Source organism: Saimiri boliviensis, chromosome 11, assembly GCF_048565385.1.
Source record: "Saimiri boliviensis isolate mSaiBol1 chromosome 11, mSaiBol1.pri, whole genome shotgun sequence".
NCBI lineage: Eukaryota > Metazoa > Chordata > Mammalia > Primates > Cebidae > Saimiri > Saimiri boliviensis.
In genome coordinates, this window is record NC_133459.1 from 102938362 (window position 1) to 102959619 (window position 21258).

The window sequence follows — 21258 nt, forward strand, 5'->3', positions numbered from 1 at the left end:
AGGGACGGCGCCCAGCGCACCATAAGGCTCCCGGGGCCCAGGGCTGACGGTGAGAGTGCACGAGGCTGGCGAGCCCCTGAGGGCGGCCTAGGCTTAGGTGCGGGCGCAGGCGTGGCGGCGGCGGTAGCGTCACGCAGCGAGGCTGCGCGTGCGCGGGCGTCAGGGCGGCGCCCAGCGTTGAAGGCGCTGGCTGCTCCGCGCCGGGCTTCGCTTTTCCGGTTGGGCGTGCTCTTTACTGCAAGGTGATGGAAGCGACGGCCGGTACAAAGACAGAAGCGTTGGCTCCAGCGAACACGGTTTCCTGCTACAAGTTGGTGACTAACAAGTTGCCTAAATTTCAGTCTAAAGTCTAGTTGATGGAGACACGTGCCATAGAGAACCAAAATTTAAATTCAAGATCGTGAGTGAATTGGATAGATGTTGGGGTACCCCTGGCTTATCAGGGCAATGTCTCCCCCGCCTCGAAATTTCATTTTGACCATGTGTGGAAAAATTGTTTTTGAAAAAATTCGAAGTTGAGGCTTTTAGCAATGAAATGGGCAGAACCCCTAAGATTGTTCCGTTTGTATCAAATTTAACTGTTAATGATGGTAAAGGGAAAGAATGTGTGTTGCTCTTAGCAGGGTTTGACGTAGTGAAAAGTTAGGCTTTCTGAGCCTGCTTGCGAATGTCTGAAAAAATACTTGATACATTCTGTGGGTTAAACGTAGACTACATTTAATCCACAGATTGGCTGCTGTGAATAATGCTGCAGTGAACTTCGGTATATAAATATCTGTTCCAATCCTGCTTTCGTTGTTTTTTTTTTTTTTTTTTTTTTGAGTACCCAGTGGTGAATTCGTTATTTACTTTTAAGCGTTCTATTTAAATTATATACTGTAGTAAGTAAGGAGTAAGAAAGAGACTTTCGTTCTTCCCTACTGAACTAGGCAGTTAATTCCTTCAGGTGTTTCTTTACAAAAACGGTTTTGTAAAAAAACAAAAAAAAACAAAAAACGGTTTTGTATTTATTACAGCTGAGTCAGTGCTGATTCTCTCAAATAGAGCCTGCAGGATAAATCTTCATGTTTGTTTCAACAAAACGTGGAAACAAAATGGAAGAAAACAAGTTACAGGTAATGCCACGCTTCTTAGCTGTTTATTTGACTCTTAAGAATTACCACCTGGATGAGGCCGGGCTTGGTGGTTCACGCCTGTAATCCCAGCACTTTGGGAGCCCAAGGTGGGTGGATCACTTGAGGTCAGCAGTTCGAGACCAGCCTGACCAATATGGTGAAACCCCATGTCTACTAAAAATACAAAAAATTAGCGGGGCGTGGTGGCGGGCGCCTGAAATCCCAGCTACTTAGGAGGCTGACGCAGGAGAATTGCTTGAACTCGGGAGGCAGAGGTTGCAGTGAGCCGAGATTGCACTACTGCACTCCTGTTTGGGTGACATTGTGAAAATCTGTCTCAAAAAAATAAAAAAGAATTACTACCTGTATGTATTGTGAGATAATTGCAAGCAAAATTAATCACATTTAGGTCTTAACATTTCCTGCAGTGTTGGTTGAGGTAAACAAGAGTATACTTAGATGAAAGATTCACATTTGGTGTATGTAAGTAAAATGTTTTTGTTTTTATCACTAGTTGTTAAAGTAGCAAAATCTATTTTAAAAACACTCTAAGTAGTGTTTTCCCAAATGTGATCCTGCATCTGGATCACCCTGGATTTTGATAAGCTGCAGATTCTGTTTAAGGAGGTCTAGGGTGAGGCCCAAGCTTTTGTGTTTTGAAAGTTTCTAGGTGAAGATGCCACTGGTTTGGAAACCACACTGGGAGTGTCTAGGTTATAGCTTCCTGCTGTCCAGTAGCTACACATGGCAAGTGGGCCCTTGAAATGTGGCTAGTGGAACTAAGGAACTGAACTTTAACTTTTTTTTTTTTTAAGACAGGGTCTTGCTCTGTTGCACAGGCTTGAATGCACTGGCCCAATAACGACTCATGCAGTGCTGACCACCTAGGCTCATAACTTCATTTTTAATTTTAAGTTTAAAAATGGATATTTGATTTCATTATTGGAAAAAAAGTATGTTTGGAATAATTTGAGTGTGTGAGTGTATATTTTAAATAAGTTTTTGAAATCCAATACAGACAACTGTTTTTGATGAACATTTTGGAATCGAAATGCAGAAGTACAAAATACATAGCTCACTGGATTTTGACGACTTAATATGTAAAACAAGAATCTAAAATCTCACTTTTATATTGATTTTATGTGGAAATTATATTTTTGATATATTGGGCTAAATATTCTAATTCCAATTATAATTACAATCCTTGGGCTACAAGAAAATTGCCTACTTGTATTTTATCTTTATTGGACAGTGCTATACTAGATATCAGATATCCTCTGGACTGTTTTATAATGGAACAGAGTAACAACTGTTCCAGATTAATCTTATAAATTCAGTTTTTTCTTGGGGTCATGTTAAATAAAAAATTAGTCTGACTTTACTGAAGACTGTTGCAATAAGGACATTGCAAGGATGAAAAATTTGACCAGCTATTAAGGGTGATCAGATATCAGGGGTAGAAGATTCTGCCTAAACTGACTTAGAAGTATTCTTGTTAAAATTGGGCTAGGCAGCCCAAGGACCAGTTTGGGGCCAGGATTGAGGTCTGTTCAAGAAGATGGCTCAGAAACCTGACTAAAGTTTGGTCAGGGAGAGAGTCTTTTGCTGGTATGGTAGAATGTTCCTACAGATGCCCACCTACTCAGGAGGCTGAGGTGGGAGGATTGCTTGAGCCCAGGAGTCTTAATCTAGCCTGGGCAACATAGTGAGACCCCATTTCTCTTAAAAAGAGAAGAGTGTTGGCCGGGCATGGTGGCTGATGCCTGTAATCCCACTGCTTTGGGAGGCCAAGGCAGATGGATCATGAGGTCAGGAGTTCAAGAAGAGCCTGGCCAACATGATGAAACCTGTCTCTACTAAAAATACAAAAATTAGCCAGACATAGTGGCGTGTGCCTGTAATGTAATCCTGGCTACTCGGGAGGCTGAGGCAGTAGAGAATTGCTTGAACCCGGGAGGGAGGCAGCGGTTGCAGTGAGCCGAGATTACACCACTGCACCCCAGTCTGGGTGACAGAGCAAGAGTTGTCTTGAAGAAAAAAAGTGTAAGGGAGAGTGTGTGTGTTTGTGTGTGTGTGTGTGTGTGTGTGTGTGTGTTAGTCATTATAAATATTTTCCAGCCTCCTATCTATCTGGACCACAGGCTTTGGCAACTCACTCCACAAAAGGTCCCTTGTGGCTTGGAGGCTTCTAGTTGTTTTCATTGAATACATTCATTAGTAATGTTCCCTTCAGTTGAAACTAAGCTATAGGGAGCATAGAGCCAGATTCTCACTTATTAAAAGTCATGAAAGGGTGCTTAGATGAACTGTGGAGGAAACAGTGTTCCCTAATGATTTTAAGACAAGGGGTATGTGAAGGCCAGTGTGTTTTTCGAAGTGATTGGGGGAAACTAAGGGTTTTCTTTATTTAATTTCTGAAGTCATGCATGATTTAGAACCCATCTTTTTTTGTTTGTGAACTTTAGTGCAGTAGTGTGATTGACGGTAATTTTGAAGAAGTTCCTAGGGAGACGGTCATTCAGTTTAAACCTCCACTATACAGGCAGCGGTACCAGTTTGTTAAAAATTTAGTGGAGCAACATGAGCCCAAGAAGGTAGGTATTTTTTCTCTTTCCAAACATTCAGTTACTAAGACTAGTAGACTAGTCTTATGAGGTGGTTTGTCAAATGCATTAGTGTGGAGAGACTTTTCACAGGGATTATTGCAATAGGGAGAATGCCGTAACCACAAGATCCCCAAGTGTCTCAAGAGTTGAGCCAAAGCGATTTTTCTTTTACTAGAGGAGTGAAAAAAAGCTAGAAACTAGGGAAGTGGGATGAAAGGGTGGTTTGAAAGGACAGTAGAATGGGGAGCCTTAAGGAGGGGACTGTTTCCTCAGGCCAAAGTTCAGGGCCCTGGGGGAAGGAGGAAAGTTCAAATAAAGTATGGTTAAAAAAGAAATTTTCTTCCTATTGATCAATGGGGACAAATATTCCTGCCAATCATTTGAGGCAAAGAATGGAAACACAAGGAATCTTATCTAAGTTTTATGGAGGAGGGTGGTTCTTTGCAGTGAGCCCTTTCCTGGAACACAGAGCATAGGTGGATTCCTTTAACAGATGCCAGAAACACAGGGCTGAGGTAGAGTTCATAATTGCGATTCAAATGTGAAGAAAATCTTGAGATTTTTGTACTGGGATGTGATCTTGTAGGTACCATGTTTCTAGAGCAAAATGCTCTAAAAATACCAGGCAAACTGGTATTGTAGCCACAGGTATTGTGGTTATTTTAAAATTAGACGATAATGGGCTGGGTGTGATGGCTCACACCTGTAATTCCAGCACTTTGGGAGGCTGAGGCAGCTGAGTAGCTTGAGACCAGTCTGGCACCATAGTGAGACCCTGTCTCTACAAAAAGTAAAATTGCTGAGCATGGTGGTATGTGCCTGTAGTCCCAGTTACTCAGGAGGCTGAGGTGGGAGGATCCCTTGAGCCCAGGAATTTGAGGCTGCAGTGAGCTGTTATCACCTGCATTCCAGTCTTGGCAACAGAGCAAGATCCTGTCTCAAAAAGAAAATTAGATCATAGTGAGCCTTCCCAATTAATTTCAGAGTAAAGGCATAATTGCATACAACCTACATACATATATTCATACCCGGTTACTATACTAATGGATTGGATGTGAACTAGATGCAGGTAAGGTGAATTTCTAGATGAAAGCTTTCTTTTTCTGCTTGATGTTGAAGACTCAGTGAAGATTCCTGTGTGTAAAGGTTTCCCTTAACTGCACCACTACTGTTTCACACTTGCACACCAAGGTGCAGGTATTAGTTTACATCTCTGTGACCATCTAGGCATGTGTATTCAGGTAAGGCATCTAAAATTGGCTTTTTGGCAACTCAAAGTTCAGTATGGAATTTCAGATGGTTGAGGTAATTGTTTAATCAAATTAATGTTTGAGGGATGAAAGCAAAGTTTTAGAAAGCTTTGTTGCTGAAATATGCTGAGAATATTTAAGACTCCAAATTCTGATTCTGAATGGGAAAACAGTATGTACCTAATTGTTTTTTATTAGTTCAATATAGGCAATAATAGTTGTTCTGGAATAGGAGTGGACCTTTCTATTTTACTGTGATCAAATAGAAATTTGCCTATGGGCTTATACAGTCTCAGGTTAATTTGTGTGTGTGTGTGTGTGTGTGTGTGTGTGTGTATAGAATCTTCTACCAAAAAATCCTTCCATATAATGGTTTTATTATTTTATTACTGATATGTACTCCCCTCTCTCCTCCTCAGAAATAAAAGTTTTTGATCATACTTTTCTGGCTGTAAATATCTTTGAAATAACATTCTGTCTCATCTACAGGTTGCAGACCTGGGATGTGGTGATACTTCACTCTTAAGGCTGCTAAAAGTCAATCCATGCATTGAATTGCTTGTTGGAGTAGACATTAATGAGGATAAATTACGATGGAGACGGTAATACCTAGTTTCTGAAAGAATTACTCATTAATATAAAACTAATGACATTATTGAGTTTAGAGAAAGTGTTGATTTTATATTTGTCTTAAAAGATTGGAGCTATTAGGGGTCTTCAACTCACTGAATGATCAGGATTTGCCGTAACACTAAAAATACTTGTATTTTATTGCTACCAACTTAAAGTGTAGCCTCAATTAAATGATTATAATAGTAGAAGCATTGCAAATTCAATTTCAGATATTCAAATTCAGTTTCAAAATCTCATCACTTTAATGCTAGACACTAGGATAATTTATAGCAGAGGATTTAAAATTCTCCAAAACACTAAGGCCAAGGCTCCAGGCCTTTGCCTCCATTTTGAACCATAGCATTTCTCCTATCTCTTGTGTATATAGCATATATACATTAGATTTCCACAGATTGCTTCAAGAATGATCTTTTAAAGAACAAAAATATGAAAATCATTGAAACTAAAGCTGGAAAACCAAAACTATTACAAGTGAAAACAATATAACAATATTAAATATTCAAAGTCTTTTTCTCACTGGCCAGTAACTTCCCATTGTGACTGGAAGTTTCCCTATGACCTGGTATTTAATATATCAAGACAAGAAAAACAGGCCATGTCAGACTTCTATCAACATAGGTAGAAGATAATTATCAGAGGATCTGAGTTCTGTAGCTGGTGATAATTTTTAAATAGATCGTGTTCAGAATGTTTCTTCAATAATTATTTTGCAGGGATACGTTAGCTCCTTTCATGGGTGATTTTCTGAAACCTCGGGATCTAAATTTGACCATCACATTGTATCATGGGTCTGTTGTGGAGAGAGACTCTCGTTTGCTTGGATTTGACTTGATAACGTGTATTGAATTGTAAGTTTTAAACTGATTTATACTGTATAACTGTTCATTAGAAAAACCTGAATAAGTTTGAGTGATCTTAGTGTCCTAAATATTTAGATTTTAATTATTATTTGTAAAGAAAACTGCTCATTGGTTAGGGATATCTTTTTACTCTTCTTTTCCAGCATTTTACTTAGAAATTTCAAGTATACAGATAAATTGCCATAAATACATAATGCCAAGAATACCTATACCCCCTTTATCCAGATGTTAACACCTTCCTCACTTTTAAAATCATTTGTACATTCCACCCTCCCTCTCCTGTTCCCCCCCACCTCCATCTCCCTGTAGAGTTATTTTTTCTCTGAATCAGTTAAGGGTATACATGTGGCCCTTTGCCTCTACTAAAAAATTCAGTTAAAAAGTTGGAGGCCTCACACTACCTGATTCAAAATGTACTACAAAGCAGTAGTAATCAAAACATCATGGTTCTGGTATAAAAGCAGGCATATAGACCAATGGAACAGAATAGAGAACCCACAAATAAATCCACACATTTTTCAGCCAACTGATTTCAACAAAGACAACAAGAACATGCATTGGCAAAAGGACACTGTCTCCAATAAATGGAACAGGGAGAACTGCATATACATATGCAGAGTGAGATTAGACCCCTATCTCTCACTGTATACAAATGTCAAGATGGATTAAAGAGTTAAATGCAGACCCAAAACTATAAAAGTACTAGAAGAAAACAGGAAATGCTTCAGGACATTGGTCTAGGCAAAGATTTTGAATAAGACTACAAAAGTACAGGCTACAAACAAAAACACAAATGGGACTATATGAAACTAAAAGGTTTCTGCACAGCAAAGGAGCGAATGGAGTGAAGAGAACCTATAGAATGGGAGAAAATATTTGCAGAGTATTAAAGGGCTAATATACAAGGGAGTATACAAGGTTCTCAACAGCAAAAAACCCAAAACTCCAAAATAATTAAAAAATGGGCAAAGAACCTGCGTAGACATTTCTCAAAAGATACACAGATGGTTAACATGTATATAAAAAAATGCTCAACATCACTAATCATCAGGGAAATGTGAATCAAAACCACAGTGAGATATCTTACCCCATTTAGAATGGATGTTATTAAAAAGACAATAAATGCTGGCCAGGATGCAGAGAAAGGGAACGCATATAAATTGGTTGGAATGTAAATTATAGCCATTATGGAAAACAGGTTTTAAAAACTGAAACACTAACTTCAAGGAGGACAAATTGGATATATTTAAGTATGAATGATGAGACCAAAATACCTACGAGTAGATTTTTTTATTGCCTGTTGCTGTTCTAAACTTTATATATGGCTTCTTTGTTCTGCATTCTATTTTGTTTCCTATAACTAATATGTACCAGGCAATAGAAAAAACAAAAAATACAAAGTAAACTCTCTGCTCTGGAGGAGCAGTACATATTACTAAAAACTGGGCACAGTGGCTCATGCCTGTACTCCCAGCACTTGGGGCTGAGGCAGTTTTGAGAGGCTGGGTTTCATTTTTCAAAAAACTGAAAATAGAACTGCCATGTGATCTAGCAATCCCACTACAGGGTATTTATCCAAAGGAAAGAAGTCGATTATATTGAAGAGATATCTGCACCCCAGTGTTACAGCACAGTAGCCAGGATATGGAATCTACCTAAATGTCCATCAGCAGATGAGTGGATAAAGAAAATGTGGCATGTAGGCTAGGCGCAGTGGCTCACACCTATAATCCTAGCACTTTGGGAGGCCGAAGTGGGCGGATGACTTGAGGTCAGGAGTTCAAGACTAGCCTGACCAACATGGAGAAACCCCATCTCTACTAAAAATACATCTCCAGCTTCTCTGGAGGTTGAGGCAGGAGAATCTCTTGAACCTGGGAGGTAGAGGCTGCAGTTCATTGCATTCCAGCCTGGGCAACAAGGATGAAACTCTGTCTTAAAAAAAAAAAAAGTGGTATATATGCACAATGGAATACTATTCAGCCATAAAAACGTATGAAATTGTCATGGATGAACCTAGAGGACATTAAGTGAAATAAGTCAGGCATAGAAAGATAAATACCATATGTTCTCATATCTGGGAGCTTAAAAAATAAGCTCAAATTTAAGTAGAGAGTAGAATTATTGGCTGGGAAGGGTAGCAAGGAGGAGAGTATAGGGAGTTAATGTATACAAAATTACAGCTAGATAGGAGGAATAAGTTTTATTCTGTAGCACTGTAGGGTGAATATAGTTAACGACAATTGTGTGTTTTCGAAGAGCTAGAAGAGGATTTTGAATGTTTCTAGCATGAATAAATGATAAATGAGGCGATGGAGGTCCTCATTACTGTGACTTGATCATTACGCATTGTATACCTATATCAAACTATCACTCTGCACCCTATAAATATGTACAGTTATTACATGTCAACTTAAAAGGGAAAAATTCAGCTTATTTCCAAGGCAAGGGGTTTTATGTAATGAGTCCCCTGTCCCTCTTTTTAACAAGAGTACTTTTTCATTTTGGGCTCCTATTGATTAGATTCAGCTTATGCATCTTTGGAATACTGCGGAACACTGCAGAGGTTATCTGAGTCCTTCTCTGGGCCTCCCATTTGGAAGCACATGATGTCCATCTGTCCCTCCTTGGTGACATTAATTTTGATTCCCTCTCCCCTGCTTCCGGTCAAGGTGTTTGCTCCACTGTGTAATTACTGTTTTGATTTTGCCTTTTTTCATTACAACTTATAGGGAGACATATCGAGACTATGCAGATACCTTGTCACTCATTCATATTTCCCCCTAGATTTAGCATCATCAGTGATTCTTATCTGGCCCAATCTTTATGACAGTGGTGGCAAATGATATTTACTGCTATTCCAGTACTACCTCTGGACATTTACCAGTCAACCGTTGGCATTTTACCAGGAGCAAGAGCACTCCCTCTCCCTATTTATTTATGTATCAGTAAGTGAACTCATGAATTCTTATATTTTGATAGTTTGTGATTTATTTCTGCACTTCTTCATTGTCTAGTGGGGTTGGCTAGTGGGGGCCCCAATGAGCTGGCTCCTGAGCCTAGAGATAGGTCTCATTTTCCTGAGCACTTTCTGACATCCAAGATGTGTCAGGCCCCTCTTCTACTTTTCCTTCTCTAGTCCTGGAATAATTTATTTCTCAAAGGAGCTCTGTTTCTTTTAAAGTGGGATTGGTTTTTAGACACCCAAGATAGGTGCTTTTTAATGACATTTAATAGTTAAGGGGCTTGCTCTGTGGTCAGTTTGCCTGGTTGTGTGTTCAGGTTGATTTCTAATTTTTTTTATGTATGTATTTGTGTATGTATGTATGCATTTATGTATTTTGAGACAGGGTCTCACTCTGTCACCCAGGCTGGAGTGCAGTGGTATGATCTTGGCACACTGCAGCCTCCACCTCCCAGGTTCAAGTGATTCTCTTACCTCAGCCACCTGAGTAGCTGGGATAACAGGCACGTGACACCATGCCCAGCTAATTTTTGTATTTTTAGTAGAGATGGGGTTTCACCATGTTGGCCAGGCTGGTCTTGAACTCCTGGTCTCCCCAAGTGCTGGGATTAAAGGCATGAGCCACTGCACCCCGCCTGATTTCTTATTTTTAGTAAAATGTACTGTTCCTCTAGAGCAGAGAGTTTACTTTGTATTTTTGTACTTTCTGTTGCCAAATTTAACATATTAGTTATAGGAAACAAAATTGAAGAACAAAGAAGCCATATATAAAGTTTAGAACAGCAACTGGCAATAAGAAAATCTACTCGTCGTATTTTGGTCTCGTCATTCATACTTAAATATATCCAATTTGTCCTCCTTGAAGTTAGTGTTTCAGTTTTTAAAATCTGTGTATCTCATCTATTATTTTTGTTTTTATTGTGGTAAAATACACATAACAATTTTCCACATCAACCATTTTTAAGTGTATAGCTCAGTGGCATTAAATACATTAACATTGTTGTGCTGCCACACCACCATCCATCCACAGAACTTTTTGTCTTGCAAAACCGAAACAATTACTCACCTGTTAACAACTCCTAGTTCCTGCCTCCCAGTAGCCACCATTCTGTTTTCTGACTCTGTAAGTGGAATCAGGCATTATTTGTCCTTTTGAGACTTGACTGGCTATGCCACTTCTCATAGTGTCTTCAAGGTTTACCCATATGCTGTAGCATGTGTCAGAAATTCCTTCTTTTTAAGGCTGAATCATCCATGGTATATGTATATAACGTAGCTTGTTTATGCATTTATCTGTTGATAGACGCTTGAGTTGTTTCCACTTTTTGGCTATTGCAAAAAAATGCTCTTCTGAACATGGTATACAAATACCCATTTGTGCCCTGCTTTCACTTATTTTGGGTATATATCCAGAAATGGAAATGCTGGATTGTATGGTAATTCTATTTTTAATTTTTTGAGGAACTGCCATACTGTTTTCTCTAACAGATTCACCAGTTCATTCACGTTATGAACCTACCACTGACTGGTCCATGATTGGCAGTGGCTTGGCTCCTTGAAGTCACTCAGGAACCAAATTCCTGTGTCTTGTTCTACTGTCCCCTGGAGTATTAAACCTAGCTGTGGTCATAGCTGGGTCACAGACACATTCTCCTGGTTAATGAGAGGGGAAAATCACAGAGGCATGTATGCTAAATATTTTAAGACCCAGACCCAGAAGGGCAAATATCTCTTCCATTCACCTTCCGTTTATGAGAACTTAGGTTTGTGGTCACACCTGGCTGAAAAGGAGGCTGAAAATGGATCCTGTAACTGGGCAGCTATATGCCTGTGACAACTGTTACTATGGAGGAAGAATAGAGTAGAATTTGGTTGAAAACTAGCAGCATCCACCACGAAAGTGTTTGCCAAACTGCCCTCGTTAGGAGTTGTACTGATTCACATGCCGATTGCTCATGTAGGAGGGTTTATTTTCCTACCCCTTCACCGTGTGACTTACCCAGTGTTGTCTTATCCAACTTGATCTTTGACAGTCTGATAGGAGGAAAGTTTAATTTCAGTGTAGTTTGAATTTGTATTTTTCCTGTATTACATTTTCACCTGTTCCAGAGTTCAGAAAATTTCTCTGAACTATGTGTTTCTTTTGTAAATTTTTCTTATTGGATTGTTGCTATTTTTCTTACTAATTCATATACTTTCTTTTTATATTAGGGGAATTAGCCTGGTAACCATGATACACATAGCAGATATTTACACCCACTTTGTTTTTTGACTTTATGATGATGTAAAAGTAGCATGTAGTAAAATTGAAGATTTTTAGGGGGTATAGTTCTGTGAATTTAAACACACATAGTTTAATGTACCATTACTATGGTCAGGATACAGAACAGTCCATCACCCCAAACACCTATTTTGCACTACTCGTTTGTGGTCACCTTCCTGTTTTCCATGACTATAGTTTTGTCCTTTTGAGAATATGTGACAATAGAATCATATAGTTTATAACCTTTGAGACAGTCTTCATTCACTCAGTGATGGCTTTGAGAGTTAGTTCTTCTGTGTGTCAGTAGTTGGTCCCTTGTAATTCCTGAGTAGCATTCCATTGTATGGAAGTGCCACTTTTCATTCTTTACCCATTTTAAAGATATTTGGATTGTTTCCAGTTTGGGGTGATTATAAATAGAACTGTTACAAACATTCACATACTGGTTTTGTGCAAAGGCAAATTTTACTTCACTTGTGAGTGGAATTACTGGTTAGGTCATAGGTTTAAGAGTGTGTGTATGTTTTACTTTTAAAAATTTCCTTCTGAGCTGGGCGTGGTGGCTCACACCTGTAATCCCAGCACTTTGGGAAGCTGAGGTGGGCAGATCACCTGAGGTCAGAAGTTCAAGACTAGCCTGGCCAACATGGGGAAACCCTGTCTCTACTAAAAATACAAAAATTAGCCGATCATGGTGGTGAGTACCTGTAATTCCAGCTACTCGGGAGGCTGAGGCAGGAGAATCTCTTGAACATGGGAGGTGGAAGTTGCAGTGAGCCGAGATTGAGCCATTGCCCTCCAGCCTGGGCAACAAGAGCAAGACTCCGTCTCAAAAAAGAAAATAAAAATCCCTTTGTATTTCCTTGCATCTGCTCATTTTGGATTTCGTTTGCTGTGTTTTCCTAACTTCTTGAAATAAATACTTAGCTCATTTAATTTCAGCGTTTCTTATTTTCCAGTATATGATAAAGCAATAACTTTCCCTCTAATTATGTTATGTTTATAACCCTAGATTGCGGTTATGGTAGTATTTGCACTGGTGATGCAAAGAAGTCAGGTAGAATAAGAAGACTCAAGAAACAGCTAGATTTGGCAGCTCGAAGACCATTACTGACTAGTGAAACAGGTCATCAGTTCACCTTCAGTGCTGCTTCCTATAACCGGATGAAAGGTCATGATGTTTCTGCCCATCACCATCCTGCTGAGAAATAGAGGCCTAGTGGTGATATGGGGATGTCCTTGCAGCCTGTGGAAGGAGATTGTCTTTCTACAGCTTAATGTGGCTCCTAATTTTTTTTTTTCTTTCTTTCTTTCTTTTTTTTTTTTTTTTGAGACTGAGTCTCGCACTGTCAGCTGGGCTGGAGTGCAGTGGTGCCATTTTGGCCCACTGCAACCTCTGCTTCCTGGATTCAAGCAATTCTCCTGCCTCGGCCTCCTGAGTAGCTGGGATTACAGGTGCCTACCACCATGCCTGACTAATTATTTTGTATTTTTAGTAGAGATGGAGTTTCACTATGTTGGCCAGACTGGTCTCGAGCTCCTGACCTTGTGATCTGCCTGCCTCAGCCTCCCAAAGTGCTGGCATTACAGGTGTAAGCCACTGCGCCCAGCCGGCTCCTAATTTTCTTGGGAATTGCGTAGAAGCTCAGGCCTGTGTGAAGCATTTTTGTCAATAATCTAGTTTCCTTAGGATATACTGACTTAGATGGGATGGCAGCAAAACTTTGTCAGATTCTGTTTTGGTAACATTTAGTTGTTGTATAATTACAAATTTACAGAAGTTGCAGGATTGGTCCAAGGAATTCTCTCAGCTGTTCTTTACCTAGATTTACCACTTGTTTATAGTTGATCCTATTTACTTTGTCTTTTTCTCTAAATATAGTTTTCTACATGTATTTTTTTATCTCAGCCATCTCAGAGTAGGTTGGGTATATTGTGTCCTGTTGCCCCTAGATACCTTGGTAAATATTTTCTAAGAACAAAGACTTCTTACCATAACCACATAACTCTATCAGGAAATTTAACATTGATACAGTACTGTTAACTCATCTAAGTCCATATTCACCATTCATCATTTGTTCCAGTAATGTTTTTCTATAGCTATTTTAAAATTTAGCTAAAATTTAAAATGGCCCAGGATCACACAATGCATTTGGTTGTCATGTTTGCGTGGTCTCCTTTAATCTGAAGCAGGTCTGTGCAGCCTTTCTGCTTGGTCCTATTTGCCCTTGATATTTCTGAAGAATATGTGCTATTTTCTAGAATGTCCCTCAATCTAAGTGTCTCCTCATTATCAAATTCAGGGACTGCATTTTTGACAAGAGTATCATAGAAGTGATATTGTCCTCCCTGATGCATTATATCAGGGAGGTTTAACCTCAGAGACTTTTTTTTTAGAGGTATTGATAATGAAGCTGTAGAACACAGCAAAGGACCTTAGTTGGATAAGGAAACATCATAGGTGGAGTTGAGGGGTAGGAAAGGATGAGAATATGTGAATAATTGGTCTTTCCTTTCTTTTTTTCTTTCTTTCTTTTTTTTTTTTTTTTTGAGATTGAGTTTTGCTTGTTGCACAGGCTGCAGTGGTGCAATCTTGGCTTACTGCAACCTCTGCCTCCTGGGTTCAAGCAATTCTCCTGCCTCACCCTCCTGAGTACCTGGAATTACAGGCATGTGCTACCATGCCCAGCAAATGTTTATATTTTTAGTAGAGATGGAGTTTCATCATGTTGGCTGGGCTGGTCTCGAACTCCTGACCTAAGGTGATCCATCCATCTTGGCCTCTCAAAGTGCTGGGATTCCACGTATGAGCCACTACGCCCAGCCTGAATAATTGTTCTTAGGTCATGTAAGCATTATTACATCTTCAAAGAAGGGAGAAATTGATATACAGATGGAAATTGTTTTTGATAAATCAATTAGAAAACTAGGTGCAAGTGAAGCTAGATTTTATTATATCTTTCTCATTAACCATTTTAGAATAGAACATTTGGATTCAGGTGATCTGGCCAGATTTCCTGAAGTGGTATTTGGGTACCTATCTCCATCCATGATTGTCATCAGCACACCAAACTCTGAATTCAATCCCCTGTTCCCATCAGTGACCTTAAGAGATTCAGATCATAAATTTGAGTGGACCAGAATGGAGTTTCAAACCTGGTAAGTTCAGAAGGATTTTTGTTTATTTGGGATCCTGCGGGAGTTTAAAATGTTAGGAAATAAATGTTGATATACATATATTGCCTAAATTGTTTTGTACTTTCTTCCAATAAAATTGATTTCCAACCTGTGACTTAGTGTGTAATAAGATCACAAAGCGACCATTGCATTTTGGGCAAGTATGGACAGGGTGTGTGGTCATTTGGGCAAGCGTGGAGAGGGTCTGTGGTTACTTTTATGTGAAGGCATCTGCAGTATTGGCATGGAGATGAGGAACAAAACAGAGGGAAGGTTTGGGGCAGTGAGAGTGAGCCTCAGGCCCCTGGCCCGGGGTATCTCCTGGAGATTGGTCATGTTTTCTGGTGTAATTGCAAACCCAAATGGGTAGCCGGTTTGAGCCCTTGTGGTTTCCTTCTTCATCCCTACACCCTGTCCATGATGTCCCTTTTCTCTTCCGTACTCTTAGGGTAAATTGGAAACTGACACTATGTCCTTGCTTTGGTTTGTCATAGAAATAAATACACTAGTGGTTAGGAATTTGAAACTTGGAAGTATTTATTTCTTTGTATTTTTTGTGTTCTATTGTACTGCTGAGCAGAAATCATTCTTTATTTAACAGTAGCTCTACATTTAGACAAATGATTGCTGTCCTTATTTTGATTTCAGGGCTTTATCTGTGGCAAATCGCTATGATTACTCCGTGGAGTTTACTGGTGTTGGGGAACCACCAGCTGGAGCTGAGAATGTTGGATACTGTACCCAGATAGGAATCTTCCAGAAAAATGGAGGAAAGGCAATGGAATCATGTGTTTCAGAGCAGCATGATCAGCATGTTTATAAAGCTGTGAGTATTCTTTGTGAGGTATCTGTCAGGGCTAGAGATACATTAGGGTGGTGAACTTTTTGAGGGGTAAGAATCCCCAAAGTAGAGATAAGTGTAAAATTTTCAGGCCCCATGACTGCTGTCAGAGTTAGCCTATGGTATCCTTTTAGACTGCCTGGCCTTTTGTTATGTTGCAAGGTACATTGAAGGCAATGGTCTGCTGGAGTCGTCTTAGAATACTTCAGAGCAGCTGGGTATAGTGGCTCACACCTGTGGTTCTAGCAGTTTGGGAGGCCAAGGCAGAATGATTGCTTGAACCCAGGAGTTCGAGGTCAGCCTGGACAACATAATGAGATCTCCATCTCTACACAAAAACACCTAGAATACTTCAAAGCAGTACTTCAGCAGACTCTTTTTGTAATCTGTTAGGATTATCAGTAGTAAAAAGGAAGGCCAGCAGCAGTTCCTCTCCAGTTGGCTTAGGACATGACTCTTAGGACTGAACCTACAAACTTCTTAGACCCTTTGGGTTTAAAGAGGCAAGAAGAAGAAACACATCCTCCCATTCTTTGAAAAATTTATTTAATTAGGAACAGGGTCTTGTTCTGTCACCCAGGGTGGAGTGCACTGGCACAATCATGGCACACTGCAGCGTTGAATTCTTGGACACAGCAATTCTCCCACTTGAACTTCCCAGGTAGCTAGGACTACAGGCATGTACCACCATGCTCAGCTAATTACTTTTTTTTTCCATAGAGACTATGGGTCTCACTATGTTGCCCAGGTGGGTCTTGAACTTCCATCCTCAGGCAATCCTGCCCAACCCTCCTAAAATGCTGAAATTACAGGTGTGAGTCACTGCACTTAGCCATATTTTCCCTTTTAACTGAACCATTTTTCATTTTTTGCCCTTTCCCTTGTAATAGCAAGTAGGAATACTGGGTTTGTGTGACTTGGTAGAAACCTAGCTGGGAGACATGGAGTATTAGCATCAGATAGTTAATGTCTGTGTGTCAGTAATTTGATTCCCATTGTAAATGAGGCATGTATGATTAGTAGGATCTGACAGATATTCAGTATGTACATTTATTCTTACATGGCAAAAAAGCTTCAAAAAATTTTCCATGTTCTAAGAGTTTTGTTTTTTCCCTTTAGGTTTTTACCACCTCGTACCCGAGCTTACAGCAGGAAAAGTTCTTTAAACTTGTGTTGGTTAATGAGGTGTCCCAACAAGTGGAAAGCTTGAGAGTGAGCCACCTGCCACGGCAGAAAAAACAGGATGAGGAATGGGGTGATAAGCCCAAAGACTCAAAGGCCCCCGGCCCATGCTTTGGACCAGTCTTCACAGAGGTTGAGAAAGCTAAGATAGAGAACTCTCCCAAACCCTTTTGTGTTGGAGATAAATTTTTTGTGCCTCTGCAGAGACTACTTGCTTATCCCAAGTTGAACCGCTTATGTGCTAATGAAGAGATGATGAGATCAGTCATTGCTGACTCAATTCCTCTGAGCAGTGATGGTTCTGCAGTGGTGGCTGACCTGCGTGATTATTTTGATGAGCAGTTTTGAGTTTTAAACCATCTTTATTTCCTGAAGTTTCAGGGTCTCAGCAATAGTTGTGTTCACTTAGAATTTAGGGTGGGGGTGTGTGTGTGTGTGTGTGTGTGTGTGGTCCTAATTCAAGTAATGTTTTTAAAGTTTTAGTGCAAAAGTCTATGTTCAAAGCCGTTGGACAGACCTGCTTGACATATGGCCAGACTGCAGTGAGCCCTGAGAAAGATACTAGGGTTTAACTAAAAACAGGTGCTTTCCTTTGATCTTGGACTTTTTTTTCTCAAGAATAAAGAAAAGTTGTATGTGGTAACATCATGTTAATTTTGAACTTACCTATATTTTTTGTGTTAAGAGCCATGAGTTGATTGTTTCATTAGTCTGTTCTCACATTTTTGTGAAGAACTGCCTGAACCTGGGTAATTTCTAAAGAAAGGAGCTGTACAGGAAGCATGGCTGGGGAGGCCTCCTGAAACTTACAATCTTGGTGGAAGGGGAAGGGGAAGCAGGCATGTCTTATATGGCTGGAGCAGGAGGAAGAGAGCTTGGGGAGGGCCTACACACTTTTAAACAACCAGATCTCATGAGAGCTCACTATCACAGGAACAGCAAGGAGGAAATCTGTCCTATGACCCAGTCGCCTCCCACCAGGCCCCTCCTCCACCATTGGGGATTACAGTTTGACGTGAGATTTGGGCAAGAACAGAAATCCAAACCATATCAATTGTGATATTAAAAATTGAAGTGTTCAAAACCTTTTCCCAGTAGCTTTAAAATCTTTCTAGGATTTGTCTCCTTTGTGCCAAATTCTAACCTGGGTAATATTTAGCCTAGAACATCAACAAAAGAGAAATGAATGTAGGTGCTTGGAGGGCACAGAAGCCTCTTCATAACGTAATTGCTGTCCATGTTTTTTTTTTTTTTTTTCTTTTTTTGTGACAGGGTCTTGCTCTGTTACCCAGGCTGGAGTGCAGTGGCACAATTATGGCTCACTGTAGCCTCAGCCTCTGGGATAAAATAATCCACCTCACCCCCTCCCCACCAGTAACTTGAATTACAGGTGTGCACCACCATGCCCAGCTAATTTAAATAAATTGTAGAGATAGGGTCTCACTATGTCACCCAGACCGGTCTTGAATTTCTGGGCTCAAGTGATCCTCCTGCTTCAGCTTCCTGAAGTGCTGGGATTGTTTTTTGAGCACCTTCTCAGGAACATCCTGGTTGAAATTGGTGTGGTAGTACTAATGGGAGAAAGAAACATGGCTTCATCTCTTGGGGGAAAAACGGTAGTTGAAATGAGAGGTATTTCTTAGGCACAGTAGTCTAGAGGTAAGCCCCAGGCATGGGGGCTCTGCCACTTCAGGGACCCAGAGGTCCATCTTGCATGTTGTGGCTACTTAGCATGCCATCTAGGGACAGAGATTGGAGGTCTGGTTACCACTTTTCATATTCTAAAACAGCAAGCAGAAAGAAGGGACAAAGGACATACACAAGCTGTCTGGTAAGGCTTGCTTTGAGTTGTTACACAACATGTCTGCTTCCTGTTGATCAGAATGAAGTCTTCAGGCCACACATAAGGAAGCTGGTCTATTAGTTTATTCTCGCATTAAAGAAAGGCTTATTGGCTCATGGTTCCGCAGACTGTACAGGAACCATAGCGGCTTCTGCTTCTGGGGAGGCCTCAGGAAACTTCCAATCACGGCAGAAGGCGAAGGGTAGGGGAGTGAGGTGTCTTACCTGGGAGCAGGAGCAAGACAGAGCGAGGGGGTGGTGCTACACACCTTTAAACAGATCTCAGGAGGACTCTTATGCGAGACCAGCACCAAAGGGAAGGTACTAAACCATTCACGAAGAATCCACTTCCATGATCACTCGCTTCCCACCAGGTCCTACCTCCAACATCGGGGATTATAGTTTGACATGAGATTTGAGTATGGACACAGATCCAAACCATATCAGCTGGGAAGTGTAGTCTTTATTCTGGGAGGCCATGTATCCACTTCGCCTGCCAACGAACAAAGGGAGAAGAGGCATTGTGGCAAATAACCATCTGTGCCACAGCTGGGACATCCCGACCAGTCTGGAATGGGGGCTGTGCCAATGCAGAGAGTTGGTGCTGGGAGAGGGCTGGGGCCAGTCATTCTCAAGCTGAGTTTCCAAGGGTTAATAATAATGTAGAAGGGAAGGGGATTTGGTGAGCAGGGAGAGATGAAAGGATTCCGGTGAAAAGAGTCTTTTAATCACATTATGTTGCTAAACCAGCTTTGTTTTTTCCTTGAATTTCTAATACTGCTATCAGACTTCCCCAATGAGTGCTCAAAGGTGCATGTGAGCAAGAGATTTGTAGCCTCATCTCATTCCTGCCTGCAAAGTCCCTCTGTCCTCACCTTTCTAGGCCTCTGCACAGTTTTCACTCTAGAGTTCCCTTACCATTGCTTTTCTGTGGTAGAGCCAAGGTTTCTAGCCAAGACCAGCCCCTTCTCCGCTCTTTCTTGAAAGTTAATCAGTTAACTTTGTTCTAGCTTAATCACTGAAGCCGCCACGTGGAAACCTTTTAAGTGCTGGTGACTGCCATGGGGGCTGGAGCCACTCTTCCATGGCCCTCCTGCTCTCTCTGTGACTTCGGTACTTACATTCTTCTTGAGAAGTTTGTCTTTCCCCCAGCCTGGATACAGGCCTTTCTTTGCACACTGAAAGGCTCATTAATACTCGAGGCCAGGAGTTGCCAAATGTGCTAATGGGGCTGGATAGTAAATCTGCAGGTGATGCAGTCTCTATCACAACTATTCAACTCTGCTTGAGTCAAAGCCACCACAGACAATAAGAAAACAAGTGGGCTCAGCAGGAGAAGAGTTTAATCTACCGTCTTCTTTGAGAGAAGGTTCTCACTGCCACTGCCCACCACCCAGACTAGATATGAAATCTGCACTGCCAGGTATTGGAACCTCCCTGGCTCTTGAGATCTGAATAGGATTTGCCTCCAACTCCTATTTCTGTGGTCTGGGCAACTCCAAAACTCTGTGACTTCTATGATTTCCTAAAAGCTTAAGTTATCACAGCACTGCCTGCCTTCAAGTTCAGTTCCATACAACTGAGATGTGAATCTCAGCCTCTTCTATGCTGCTCACAAGTCCCACCTTCCCCGCCTCCTCACCGGCAGCGGCTCTCAGCTCACCTTCCCCAGCTGCCCTTGCTCGCCCCACCCTCTCCCCTCCTCTCTAGTGACTGCCAACCTCCCCCTCCACAGCACCACCCAGCTCCCTTAAAGTGTTCTCAGCTCTCTGTTCCACCAGTGGTTATCAGGGGAGCACTCCAAATAAAGGCCATTTCCTCAACTAGAGTTTGGGTGCCAAGGACATTAAATCTTTATCTCATTATGTCTGGTCCTGTGGAGATTGTGGGTTTCTGCCTTCATGGAGGATGCTAGGTGCTAACTACAGCAAACATGGCTTATCATTATATAAGTGAACCCTGAAAATCTGAGACAGGTCTCAGTTAATTTAGAAAGTATATTTTGCCAGGGTTGAGGACACACTCCCATGACAGCCTCAGGGAGTCCTGATGACGTGTGCCCAAGGTGGTTGGGGCACAGCTTGGTTTTATACATTTTAGGGAGATGGGAGACATTAATCAATGATGTAAGAAGTACATTGGTTCCCTCCAGAATGGCAGGGACAAGTCAAAGCAAGGAGGGAGCTTCCAGGGCACAGGTAGATGAGAAACAAATGGTTGCATTTTCTGAGATTCTGATAAGCCATTCCAAAGGAGGCAATCAGATACACATCTATCTCAGCAGAAGGATGACTGAGTAGAATGGGAGGCAGGTTTGCCCTGAGTAGTTTCCAACTTGAATTTTCCTTTTAGCTTAGTGATTTTGGGGGCCCAAGATATTTTCCTTTCACATATATGATGCACATCCTTGGTAATATCTAGAAAAAGGGGACACCGGCTGGGTGCGGTGGCTCACGTCTGTAATCCCAGCACTTTGGGAGGTCGAGGTGGGTGGATCATGAGGTCAGAAGACTGAGACTATCCT

At 41.0% G+C, this 21258-nt stretch overlaps 1 protein-coding gene across 1 annotated transcript; it reads left to right on the forward strand.

Annotated features, from left to right (window-relative positions):
• Positions 1-225: 225 nt before the first annotated feature.
• HENMT1 (HEN methyltransferase 1) lies at positions 226-17546 on the forward strand. Its single transcript, XM_074381521.1, has 8 exons — positions 226-310; positions 1017-1115; positions 3581-3709; positions 5461-5573; positions 6318-6452; positions 14672-14851; positions 15518-15695; positions 16830-17546. Exons 2-8 carry the CDS (start codon positions 1065-1067, stop codon positions 17238-17240), a joined length of 1197 nt encoding a protein of 398 aa, XP_074237622.1. The 5' UTR covers positions 226-310; positions 1017-1064; the 3' UTR covers positions 17241-17546.
• Positions 17547-21258: the final 3712 nt, after the last annotated feature.